Here is a 13376-nt window from a genome sequence, read left to right on the forward strand (position 1 = left end):
GTGTTATTATACTTTTTACAAGTGGATCACGGAATGGCTCTGCTATTTATTGTCCTATATCTCTCTTATCAGTGTTTAGTAAAATTTTTGAAAAAGCTATACTTTTTCGACTTCTTATTTTTTTAATTCTAATTTTTTTTCACGATTCCCAGTTTGGTTTTCGGTCAAAGCACTCAACTGAGCATGCATGTGTGAATCTTCGAATTATATACATGCATCTCTTGACTCTGGTCTGATACCTGCTGCTTTTTTTCTCGATGTACGAAAAGCATTTGATTCAATAAAACACAAGATTCTTCTTTTGAAGCTATCCTATATTGGAATACGAGGGAGTACATGTTCTTGTTTCCTATCATATTTATCTGGTTGAGTTATTTCAGTTGATCCTCTCTTTTCCAACCCGTTTCAAATGGAATTATGTGTTCCACAAGGATCTGTGATTGGGCCGATACTCTTTTTCATTTAAGTGAATGACCTTATAAATGCGGTTAAAAATCTAAAACCTACCACTTGCTGTCGTCTTTGTCCAACCTTCAAGTGTCACTAATTATGACTAGAGTTCGTCCTTCTTTTATACACTTATAGCTTTTGTGAATGACAGTACTCTTGGCACAGCTGGTAGAACTGAGTCTGATCAACGCTCAGACATGATTCCCCTTTTTGAAAGAGTTACTCAGTGTTTGATGCAATCATCTTGTCTTAAATGTTGGAAAGTCATGGTTTTTTGTTTTCTCACGAGTTTCAAGGACTTGTTCTAGTTTAATGAAATACATGTATCGAGGGGCTCCCTTAATAGGCCTAAGGATCGTTGTGTTCGATTCCTAGGCATCTTGGTCGATGGTAATCTCTCCTTCAAGCCTCATATTGACCTCATTAAAATGAAAGTCTCCAGAAGCCTTGGAATCCTTAAAAAATTTAAACACATTTTTCCAGGGTCAATTCTTAGACTCCTATTCCACAGTCTAGCTCAGTCTATGTTTCATACTGTTCTATTGTTTGAATGTCCACTTTTCCCTCATCACTGAAGCCACTTTCTAAACTATATGATAAAGCAAGGACTCTTATACAGGATACTAACTGCTCCCTACTTAAACCCTTGCTTGACTTGAGATCTCTCTATTTTCTGTTTTGAACTTCTTTTAATTCTTGAGGTTACACGGCCAGCTTCCTGCTGTCCTATGTAATAATATATTTTCTATTTCCCAGCAATTTCTGACCCATTTTTTCCGCACTTCGACGAATTTACAAATACCTTATACTCTGTCAATACGGTCTGATTTTAAGCCTCTGATAGCTTGTAACATATTTTGGAACAATCTCCCGGAGTCTGCGGTGGGCTGCCACTCATTTGGTATCTTCTGAAAGTATCTTAGAGATTTTCTTGCAAATATTTAATTTTTTCCCCGATTCTCCGATGAGTTGATGTCTCCGAATTGGTTCTGTACTTTATTTGTGATGGTGGATTCATGTATTACTCCCTTGTCTAGTGTTGAATTTTTTTTTTTTGGGGGGGGGAGGGGCTATTATTTGGTTTTGTAATGTAAATTTATCATTTTAAAAAATGTTTAATGAATGTATTTGTTTGTTGTTTTTTTTTTTTTTTTAGTTTAGTTTCTCCCCTTTTTTTTCCTAGCCATAAAGGCTTACGGGGGAGAATACGTTGAAGTATTTGTTGTTTTCATATGTAATTTACCGTTGATTTTGGTATTCAATAATATATTTCTTGATTTGTCTTCTTTCAATAAATTCAACTCAATTCAGTCACTGCTCTTCCAAAGCATAATTTTTCTTTATTTTTTAACTTCTTGCATTCCTAAACTGGGACTTATACACATGAAAAATGCGGGGAGAATAAAACTGAGGTAAGACATAAATCCTAAATATATTAGAGTTTCGAAACATTTCATCATGCTGGTACCCTCCACGTTGGATGAAGGTCTCCAATATTCTGGGAGAACAGGTGTTTAGCCCCGATGAAGTATCTTCGAGATTTATTGTGGGTTTCAGCGCTAGTTGATTATGTTAGAATTTAACACTGTTACATAATTGTAAGTAATAAATTGTTGAATAAAAGTTAACGAGCTTAGAAGTTTTATGTCATGCAGGCTTCAAATCTATTTTTTTGTGGAAGGCTAACTACGACTGGGTGTAATTCAAGCACCCAAGAAAGGACAGATTTTCTTTATCCCTTGATTATCGTTATTTATAATATTTAGTATGTGCCTCATTAGCCAATATGGGTACCCTATGGGCACTTGAGGAATCCCTGAGCCGAGGGCTAGGGCGTTTTTCAATGTGATCGTTTGAATGAAGTAGTTTCACTTGACTTATTTTACATTTCATTAAATAGTGACTTATGTGACTTGGGTCTATCATCCTTCACGTGGTTTTAGAATATCGTGTATTTAAATGTTGTTTTTGCAAAATATGTGGATAGATGGTAAGAGAAAGGCTGGATGCCTGCTCCTATAGATTGTAATTTTCATCCTGTAAGATTAAAAAAAAGACTCATCTTTATGGATCTTCTGGTAGATGCTTAATGTCAGAAGCATTGAACGGTGCGGGATGGCGGAGAGGTGTTCGCCTGTGTTTCGGCCTTAGGCAGCATAGTGTTGTAACAAGTTTCTACTATTTGTAAAGATCTCTACTGGTCAATATTAAGAATCAAATCAGATGCAAGCCAACCGTTTCAGACAGGTATCCCGAACAAAATCCTGAATTCATTGTGCGGATACTCCTTCCTTGTGTGTGCAAACCGTTGGTAAAGCTGAAGAATTAAATATCGCTGGAAAAGCAATTGAATACAGAATTTTGTACATTGCGTTTGGACTGTGAAATCTTGTGCTGCACCCTTTACCTGCCTTTAACTTTTATGCTTGGCTTAGGTCTCCATAACTGTCTATCAACCGCCGAAAATGTTGCAATAAAAGAGCAATCGTGCTCTGTGTGCAATGACTAGCTTTTGTTTCGCTGCAGCCATCAGACCTCGAGCCTGAAAAAATCTATTTAGGAGGTGTTACCAACCTCCTGGAAGCGATGCCAAGGAACAAGTAAGAAAAATTGGTGTAAATACTCCCAGTCAGGCCTTGGGACTATCTGTTGCTTCAGATAGCTTGGTCACAGATGACCGGCTACTTTTCACAGAGTAGTTGGTTACAGATGTTAAACATTATCATTGCATACGCTAAGGTTCCTGGATATCGATGGTGAAGGGGAAGGCCTGATTTCCCCTAAAATTACATTTAAAAATACTTTTTCACGCTGTTAGAGGCGTATTCCTGGGTTTGTTGCATGTTTAGATGAAACAGGTCATGGATCGACAGTACCCTAATTGTGTAATTCTTAATCTATTAATGTTGCGCAGATTTTTTTAGTGGCCCAAACTTGAAAAAAAAATTCTTCGACTAAGCGTCAAGTTCAAAATTAAGGTTAACCTAAACTATCTCCTACAAAAGTTTATTTTAGTTTCGAATTATGCTTATGGTATGCTGCATCTACGATTTTGATTTTACAGGAATACTTGGAAAGAGCAGATAGTGCTACTATTCTATATGGATTTGCTGCTGAAAAATCATTGAAGTGTCACATTTTAATGGGGTCCAGAATATGTCCCGAAAGCGGAAAAATTGTTCGTGACTTAGGTGTATGCTCCACTGATGACAATTTTGCCGAAAATGTAAGTTTTCTTTCTTATCCTTCATATTTATGCTGGTAATTTTATAAATTTCTTGAGGATGAAATTGTACTCTATTCGAGATCAACTTTAAACCAGTTTTTCCATTGGAGTGAAAAACTGTTGAACAAGCTGACCATTGTAGGTTTTTAGACACCAAATCTGGCCAACTGCAAAGTTGTTCTTTCAAAGTAATATAACTAAATACATGAAAGTTAGTGTTTTCCTATAATTAGTGTTTGTATAATTAGTGTATAAAGTTAATGTTTTCCTATAAGTATTTATATATAAAGTTAGTGTAGATTCAGAGTATATGAGATAACTGTTAGTTAGGTCTCCGTCCAAAACCAACCATACAAAGCAGTGTTTTCACTCCCTGTGTAGGAGCCAGTCATAACGGTGCCTCGAAATTCATTTTGTTGTATCACCTGTGGCAATTCAAGTAATTCCCAATGCTGGTAGAAAAACTGGAAAAAATCGCTTCTTACTTGTTTATTCCTAATATTGGTTATTTGCAAATTAGCAAGCGAAAAAGAAAAGATTTGCAAGCTAGACTTACAGGCGAAAAAATGGGATATGTCAATTCTTTATTCCAAGAACACTTGCATATGTTAGAAACTTGGAACCTGAACTATACCAATCGATACAATGTCACCAGTTTAAGAAGATAAAAGTAAATTGTCGCTTGAAATTGTCACAATACTTATTATTTCGCTGCATCCTATGGATAAATGCTTGAAAATTTTGGTCTTAATATCACCCAGTGTAGGTTCCAGAACTCAATTATCTTTAATGATAAAATTATTTTGTATTGTTTTCATTCCACGATAACTGATAACAAAAATTGTAGGCAACTTATATCACTCTTAGTGCTAAACTAGCTACAATTTTAGTCCCTTACATATATTGTAAATATTCAGGAGTATGAACCATTTTAGGCTGAAGGTAAAAATAAATTGATTAGTGGTCGTCAATAGTAATTTAATTTTGTAATACAGCCTTGATATTGTGCACCTTTAGAATTAAAGAGGCCATTATTAAAACGGATGACGTGGAGACAGAAAGTAGCTTCAATAGCCTATCTCTTCAAACGAGTAATAATTATGTATATACTAGCTGTTGGGGTGGCGCATTGCGCCACCCCAACTCCTAGTTGGTGGGGTGCTTCGCGCCCCCCCCAAGCCCGCCCGCGCGCGTAAGTCGTTACGCGCCATATTAGTTACGCGCCATTGTAGTTGTGTCCCTATGTCCCACCTGTGAATAGATATATATATATATATATATATATATATATATATATATATATATATATATATATATATATATATATATATATATATATATATATATATATATATATATATATATATATATATATATATATATATATATATATATATATATATATATATATATATATATATATATATATATATATATATATATATATATATATGTATATATATATATATGTATATATATATATATATATATATATGTATATATATATATATATATATATATATATATATATATATATATATATATATATATATGTTGCATATAAATAGATTGTCAGGTTTACTGACTCTTGAACATGCAACATATAATTGTCCATGGGAAAAAACAATCCGTATTCAGATCTATACCTCATTATTCTAATGATGTGTCCCTGTGTCCCGGTCGTCATTTATATTCCCTGTGTCCCGGTCGTCATTTGTGTCCCGGTGTCCCAGTTTGTAATTTCTCTTTGAGTGTCCCGGTCGTCATTTATAATCCCGGTGTCCTGGTCGTCATTTGTGTCCCTGCGTCCCGGTCTGTAATTTCTATTTGAACAATCCCTGTGTCCCGGTCGTCATTTATATATCCCGCCTGTGCCCCCGGCGTCCCCGTTGTAGTTGTCTCCCTGTGTCCCGGTCCTCATTTATATTCCCTGTGTCCCGGTCGTGATTTGTGTCCGGGTGTCCCAGTCTGTAATTTCTCTTTGAACAATCCCTGTGTCCCGGTCGTCATTTGTGTCCCGGTGTCCCGGTATGTAATTTCATCAGTTGACAAACATGACGTCAGTCGACAAACAACTTCATGACGCATACAGCTCAATCCTTATAATGACGTCAGTCGACACACAAACATGACGTCACTCGACACACACACACAGACAACTTATTTTTATCTATCTACTAGCTGTTGGGGTGGCGCTTCGCGCCACCCGAACACCTAGTTGGTGGGGCGCTTCGCGCCCCCCAAGCCCCCCAACGCGCGTAAGTCGTTACGCGCCATTGTAGTTGTGTCCCTGTGTCCCACCTGTGAATAGATATATATATATATATATATATATATATATATATATATATATATATATATATATATATATATATATATATATATATATATATATATATATATATATATATATATATATATATATATATATATATATATATATATATATATATATATATATATATATATATATATATAGTTGCATATAAATAGATTGTCAGGTTTACTGACTCTTGAACATGCAACATATAATTGTCCATGGGAAAAACAATCCGTATTCAGATCTATACCTCATTATTCTAATGATGTGTCCCTGTGTCCCGGTCGTCATTTATATTCCCTGTGTCCCAGTGTCCCAGTTTGTAATTTCTCTTTGAGTGTCCCGGTCGTCATTTATATTCCCTGTGTCCCGGTGTCCTGGTCGTCATTTGTGTCCCGGTGTCCCGGTCTGTAATTTCTATTTGAACAATCCCTGTGTCCCGGTCGTCATTTATATATCCCGCCTGTGCCCCCGGCGTCCCCGTTGTAGTTGTCTCCCTGTGTCCCGGTCCTCATTTATATTCCCTGTGTCCCGGTCGTGATTTGTGTCCGGGTGTCCCAGTCTGTAATTTCTCTTTGAACAATCCCTGTGTCCCGGTCGTCATTTGTGTCCCGGTGTCCCGGTATGTAATTTCATCAGTTGACAAACATGACGTCAGTCGACAAACAACTTCATGACGCATACAGCTCAATCCTTATAATGACGTCAGTCGACAAACATGACGTCAGTCGACACGCAAACATGACGTCACTCGATACACACACAGACAACTTATTTTTATATATCTATCTATATATATAAAAATAAGTTGTCTGTCTGTCTGTGGATGGATCAGGTGGCGTCACCTGAAAAAACTGGATCAGGTGACGTCAAAACTGAAAAAACTAAAAAAGGCAAAAACTACAAAAAAAACTAAAAACTAATAAAAAAAATAAAAAAGCTAAAAAACTAAAAAAACTAAAAAAAGGCAAAAACTACAAAAAAAACTAAAAACTAATAAAAAAGCTAAAAAACTAAAAAAACTAAAAAAAGGCAAAAACTACAAAAAAAACTAAAAACTAATAAAAAAGCTAAAAAACTAAAAAAACTAAAAAAAAGGTAAAAAACGAAAAAAACTAAAAACTAAAAAAAACTAAAAAAAAAGGAAAAAACTGAAAAATAAGCTAAAATAAAGGTAAAAACCAATAAAAAACTAAAAAAAAAACTGAAAAAACTAAAAAAAAGGCAAAAACTACAAAAAAAAACTAAAAACTAATAAAAAAAGTAAAAAAGCTAAAAAACTAAAAAAACTAAAAAAAGGTAAAAAACTAAAAAAATAAAAAATAAAAAAAAACTAAAAAAAAGGAAAAAACTGAAAAATAAGCTAAAATAAAGGTAAAAACCAATAAAAAACTAAAAAGAAAAAAAGGAAAAAACAAAAAAAATTTTCATCTAAAAAACTAAAAAAAACTAAAAAAGGTAAAAACTAAAAGAACTAAAAAAGAAAAAAATAAATGACGAAACTCAAAGAGAAAGCGACCAGGACAAAAGGAATGTTCGATTAGCAATCAACAAAGCACCGGGACACAGGGAGTATAAATGACGACCAGGACATAAGTAAAAAAAAAAAACTATCTATATATATAAAAATAAGTTGTCTGTGGATCTGTGGATCGTGGATCAGGTGACGTCACCTGAAAAAACTGGATCAGGTGACGTCAAAACTGAAAAAACTAAAAAAAGGCAAAAACTACAAAAAAAAACTAAAAACTAATAAAAATAATAAAAAAGCTAAAAAACTAAAAAAACTAAAAAAAGGCAAAAACTACAAAAAAAAACTAAAAACTAATAAAAAAGCTAAAAAACTAAAAAAACTAAAAAAAGGCTAAAAAAACTAAAAAAAGGTAAAAAACTAAAAAAGCTAAAAACTAAAAAAAACTAAAAAAAAAGGTAAAAAACTAAAAAAACTAAAAACTAAAGGTAAAAACTAAAAAACTAAAAAAAAACTGAAAAATAAGCTAAAATAAAGGTAAAAACCAATAAAAAACTAAAAAAAAACTGAAAAAACTAAAAAAAGGCAAAAACTACAAAAAAACTAAAAACTAATAAAAAAAGTAAAAAAGCTAAAAAACTAAAAAAACTAAAAAAAGGTAAAAAATAAAAAAAAAAAAAAACTAAAAAAAAAGGAAAAAACTGAAAAATAAGCTAACATAAAGGTAAAAACCAATAAAAAACTAAAAATACAAATGACGACCGGGACACAGGGAATATAAATGACGACCAGGACACAGGGACACAACTACAACGGGGACACCGGGGGAAACAGGGGGATATAAATGACGACCGGGATAAAAAAACTAAAAAGAAAAAAAAACTAAAAACTAATAAAAAAACTAAAAAATCTAAAAATCTAAATAAGCTAAAAAAGAAAAAAAAAGGAAAAAAATAAAGGAGAAAAACAAAACTAAAAAACGAATGTATATACAGACCGGGACACCGGGATACAAATGACGACCGGGACACAGGGAATATAAATGACGACCGGGACACAGGGACACAACTACAACGGGGAAACAGGGGGATGTAAATGACGACCGGGACACCGGGACAGGGAATGGTCGATTAGCAATCACCATCAACAAAGCTCAAGGGCAATCATTAGAATCATGAGGTATAGATCTGAATACAGATTGTTTTCCCATGGACCATTATATGTTGCATGTTCAAGAGTCGGTAAACCTGACAATCTATTTATATGCAAAGACAATGGGACAGCAAAGAATGTTGTATATTCGCAAGTTTTACGTAGTTAAAACCATATATATATATATATATATATATATATATATATATATATATATATATATATATATATATATATATATATATATATATATATATCTATATTCACAGGTGGGACATAGGGACACAACTACAATGGCGCGTAACTATTATGGCGCGTAACGACTTACGCGCGCGGGGGGGCTTGGGGGGGGGGCGCGAAGCGCCCCCACCAACTAGGTGTTGGGGTGGCGCGAAGCGCCACCCCAACAGCTAGTATAGATATAAATATAAAAACTAGCTGTTGGGGTGGCGCTTCGCGCCACTCCAACACCTAGTTAAAAAGCGATCTATGTTGGTCACATGTTTTAGAAAATTCGTTAAGAGCCTTAATTTTGGAAGAAAAAAAAATCCCATCACCTACTCCATATTTATGAGCACATTTCAAGAGCATACATACGTCATATTTGCCCCAGTAGTGGTTCTATCGTTCTCAGGGTCTATGACGTATGCAACATTTCAAAAGGAACATAGCTAAATATAGAATGCCATGTGTAATGAGTCTATTTACAAAAGCCATTTTAAGCAGTTCAGTAATGCATAAAGGACAAATGAATAACCTAGACAATCAAATGTGACAAACCAATCCGAACAGCTACGGTAAAGAGTAGGGAAAAATGTGTATCGGTCTTTATATCTATGACGCATGCAGCATTACAAAAGGAACCTAGCTAAATATGAAATGCCAAGTGTAGTGAGTCTATGTACAAAGGCGTTTTAATCAGTTTCATAATGCCTAGAGGACAAATAAACAGCCTAGACCATCAAGTTTGACAAAACCAATCCGAGCAGCTAGAAGTAATGATAAACGAAAAAGAAGAACAAAAAAATATACAGTTATAGAAACAAACAGTGTGCCAACCTTGTTTGGATTTGGGACTCTTGTATTACAATATAGAGAAGATCCATAATTAATTTTCAAATAACCGTAACTATGTTCTTTATTGAATACAAAACCAAAAATAAATAATATGTATCAAAAGTGTAAATGTAATTTTGTGTCAATGTACGATTTTTAAAATCAAATTACAAATTCTGGTGAAGTGCTCCTTATAATGCTATGCCATAATATAATACTATATCTAAGAATATTATAGAATAACATAATATAATGATAATGAAATGTAATAATAATATAATATATATGATATAACATATTTATAATACGATACAATATTCCTTATATAATAATAATCCTTATAGAAGCTCGTACTCGCTGTTCAAATCTCTTAGTCCACTGTCCTGCTGGACTGTGTTTGGTTTCTTTGATGTTGAATCCTCCTCTATTTGAGTGTTTTTTTTTTTTTTTTTGATGTTTTTTTTTGCTTATAGGTGATAAAGTGCCTGAAAGAAGCAAAAGATCCATCTCTTGGTCTCATCCCAGTGTCGTTCTCAGTGAAATCTACCTCAATACCTCTAGTCATTCACCTGTTTTCCCAAGAGAATGCTTTGGCATCAAGAAAAGCTATTTTGCCGATTGTCAAACATTTTCTAGATGCTGAAACTGAAACAGCAAGAGGTAATTGAAATTGTACTGTAACTGTAAGTTTATTACCCGAATAGATATCAGATCATGTGGAAAAGTATTGTAACAGACGACGTGGTAAATAACTATCAGACACCTAACAAAAATGGTGGCAATCTGTGGCAATGGATAAGCACACCTAAGCATAGAGTGTTGCGCTTTCAATCACCTGGAAATGAATCTTACGAAAACCTTTGCTAGGGGCATGGAGGAAAGGGTGCAAGGGACTCGTCACCACAAAGGCTTTTTGTAGTGTACGAAAAATTAATATGTATAGAGCTTGTCACCAAAGACCCAAATAATTAAGAAGATGTGAATACCACAGTCTACCAGAATCAACCAGTAAAATTTCGAGAAATGGGACAGTTTGCTTTTAAAACATATGTAAATGTCACGTTTGAATACTTTAGCTGTATAACCAACAGTCGGCCTTAGTGGGAAAAGAAAACTATAAAAAAAGGTTTGCTCCTGGAATTTCTGAGAGGAAAATTGGTAGTAGAAGAGCATTTATGTCACTGGATCGGATTTTCTTGTTCGATTGTAACTAAAGCCTTTATATTACTAGATCCTAATTATAGGAAAAACGAGAATAAAACTTAGTTATCTTGATTGGGAACAGGGGGATTGGCTGTGGTGACAGCCAATGAGAAACCAGAAATGAGACACCATTCATTGTGAGTTTGCTATTCAAAGATTACAGAATTAAATTATTTTAATTTAAATGATTTGCTTTGATGTTTCGTTAATAATATAGTGATTCCCAGTCATTAACGTGGGGATGCTGAGGGTAAGAAAAAAGGTAATTATCTTGATACTGTTGTAAATCTGACAAAAATAAGTATATATATTTGTCATGCAGCTGGACACGGGCCTTCGGTGGACAATTGAAAATACCCCAGTATCAAAGGCGGTGTGCACCAAGGTTATTTTGAATGAAAGCCCCATAAACGGTTAAATTTTTGGTGCCTAATTGGGAAATTATACTTATTTTGGCTGCATAATATTTCGAAAAGTTTTCCAATCAAAAATTACAAGCATTGAAAGGTGTGAAAATAAGTCTGGATAAGGCAATACGTAGGCAGTGTTGGTGTTAACTTTCGACTAGTTCATATTTTGAAGTGTTATGCTGTATGTGTCTTATTTTCATGTGCAACATATATTCCACGTTGCATGGGGGTCTTTGTTCAAAATTTTGAAGATGAGTCAAAAATTTTGATCGTAGCCCCCACAAGATAATGAATGTTTGAATTGTACTTAAATATTGAAGAAATTTTGTTTTTAAATTTTTATCAAACAAAACTTCAAATATTGGAAGGATCGATATTGGATTTATCCCACGTAAACAACACTCTTATTTTGCTACTTTTCAAATGATTTTTTTTTTTTTACTTGGACATCATTTGAAAAAAAAGAGTTCTGTTCAGAATTTACTTCCTTTTCTCGTGTAGAATTGAAACATATAACATCTTATAGAGATCACCATATGGAATTTGGAAAAAAAGAAAGAGTTACCAATTTCTCATTTCCTCCATTTTTGTGGGAAGCCCATTCTGTGATCCAAATAACAAAACAGTTTCCAGATGTTTTTTTTTTTTTTTTTTTTGACAAAAATAGTCCCAGTGATACAATGTTATTAGCGTTATTCTGACATCATTCTTGCATACAGGCAAGGTACAGCCTGATGGAAATTTTTTTAACAGCCCTTTTTATGTATTTGCTTTTTTGTACAATTATTATAGCCCTTGCACTTTGCTTAAGCCAAGCCAATTTGTTTCTGTCCAAAGAAACGTGAAAATTAATCCGAAAGGAATGTATAACCGATTAAAACACATTTCGTCGCTAATGAACTTTATATCAACTGATTCTGATGTATATATAATATATATATACATATAATTTGTAAATTATATATATATATATATATATATATATATATATATATATATATATATATATATATATATATATAATATATATATATATATATATATAATAATATTACATTATATATATATATATATATATATATATATATATATATATATATATATATATATATACATAATATATATATATATATATATATATATATATATATATATATATATATATATAATATTACATTCATATATTATATAATATATATATATATATATATATATATATATATATATATATATATATATATTTATATATATGTATATATATATATGTAGAATATACATTATATATATATATATATATATATATATATATATATATATATATATATATATATATATATTATATTCTACGTTTGGTCTGTTTTGGTGGGCGTTTTTGGCTGAAAAACCTCTTCCTAGCTAATTTATCAACTAAGAGTTGCCTACCCACAGTAGCATAATATTTATAGGCATGAATATATAATGAGTTGGAGATAACAGGTTTGACATTGTCTGTGCAGGATTTCGACTCTTGTTGATAGAAGAGCATCGCCAAGTGCTGAAAATCATGTTGTGAACAAGATGAAGAAAGCAGCTTGCGATTAAGGCAGCACGTAAGTCGGCTCCTGCTACTGCTGGGATAAAAAAAAACACACAGATAGAGGCCCGGAATCGTAGCCCTGAGAGAAATTTGTGGTTATCAAAAGAGTTCCGACCTTTTAATAAGGAAATTACCCTTTCAGCGACTTGTGTGAGAGATTGCCCAAGATTTCGAAACTGACTTGATTTTCCAGAGTTCGGCTGTGATGGCCGTACAAGAAGCCAGCGAGGCATATCTAGTTGGACTTCTTGAGGACACCAACTTGTGTGACATTCACGCCAAGAGGGTGACCATCATGCTCAAAGATATTCAACTTTCCCGTCGTATCCTTGGCGAGAGAGCTTAAGTACCCTAGTTCTACGCAATTGCATCTTAAGCAAGACCCTGTTCAATCCAGACTCTGGATTGCACAGTCTCCATTTCACCGAAGGTCCCATGGACTTCTTGGTGTCCGATTCTAAACCGGCTAAAGTGCTTATGTGTAGGCTTGCGAAGATGTGTTAGTCCCCGTC

General features: G+C 33.5%; 1 protein-coding gene across 8 annotated transcripts in view; it reads left to right on the top strand.

The window, feature by feature from the left end:
* The window catches only part of LOC136038733 (exopolyphosphatase PRUNE1-like), a 66576-nt gene that overhangs the window by 42054 nt on the left and 11146 nt on the right, over nt 1-13376 (top strand). For all 8 annotated transcript variants that reach the window (XM_065722079.1, XM_065722080.1, XM_065722083.1 and 5 more), the window contains 2 exons: nt 3515-3676; nt 10149-10335. In XM_065722079.1, the coding sequence (XP_065578151.1) occupies nt 3515-3676; nt 10149-10335 (349 nt within the window). The remainder of the gene's footprint in view (nt 1-3514; nt 3677-10148; nt 10336-13376) is intronic.

Source organism: Artemia franciscana, chromosome 18 (assembly GCF_032884065.1).
Source record: "Artemia franciscana chromosome 18, ASM3288406v1, whole genome shotgun sequence".
NCBI classification, from domain to species: Eukaryota; Metazoa; Arthropoda; class Branchiopoda; order Anostraca; family Artemiidae; genus Artemia; species Artemia franciscana.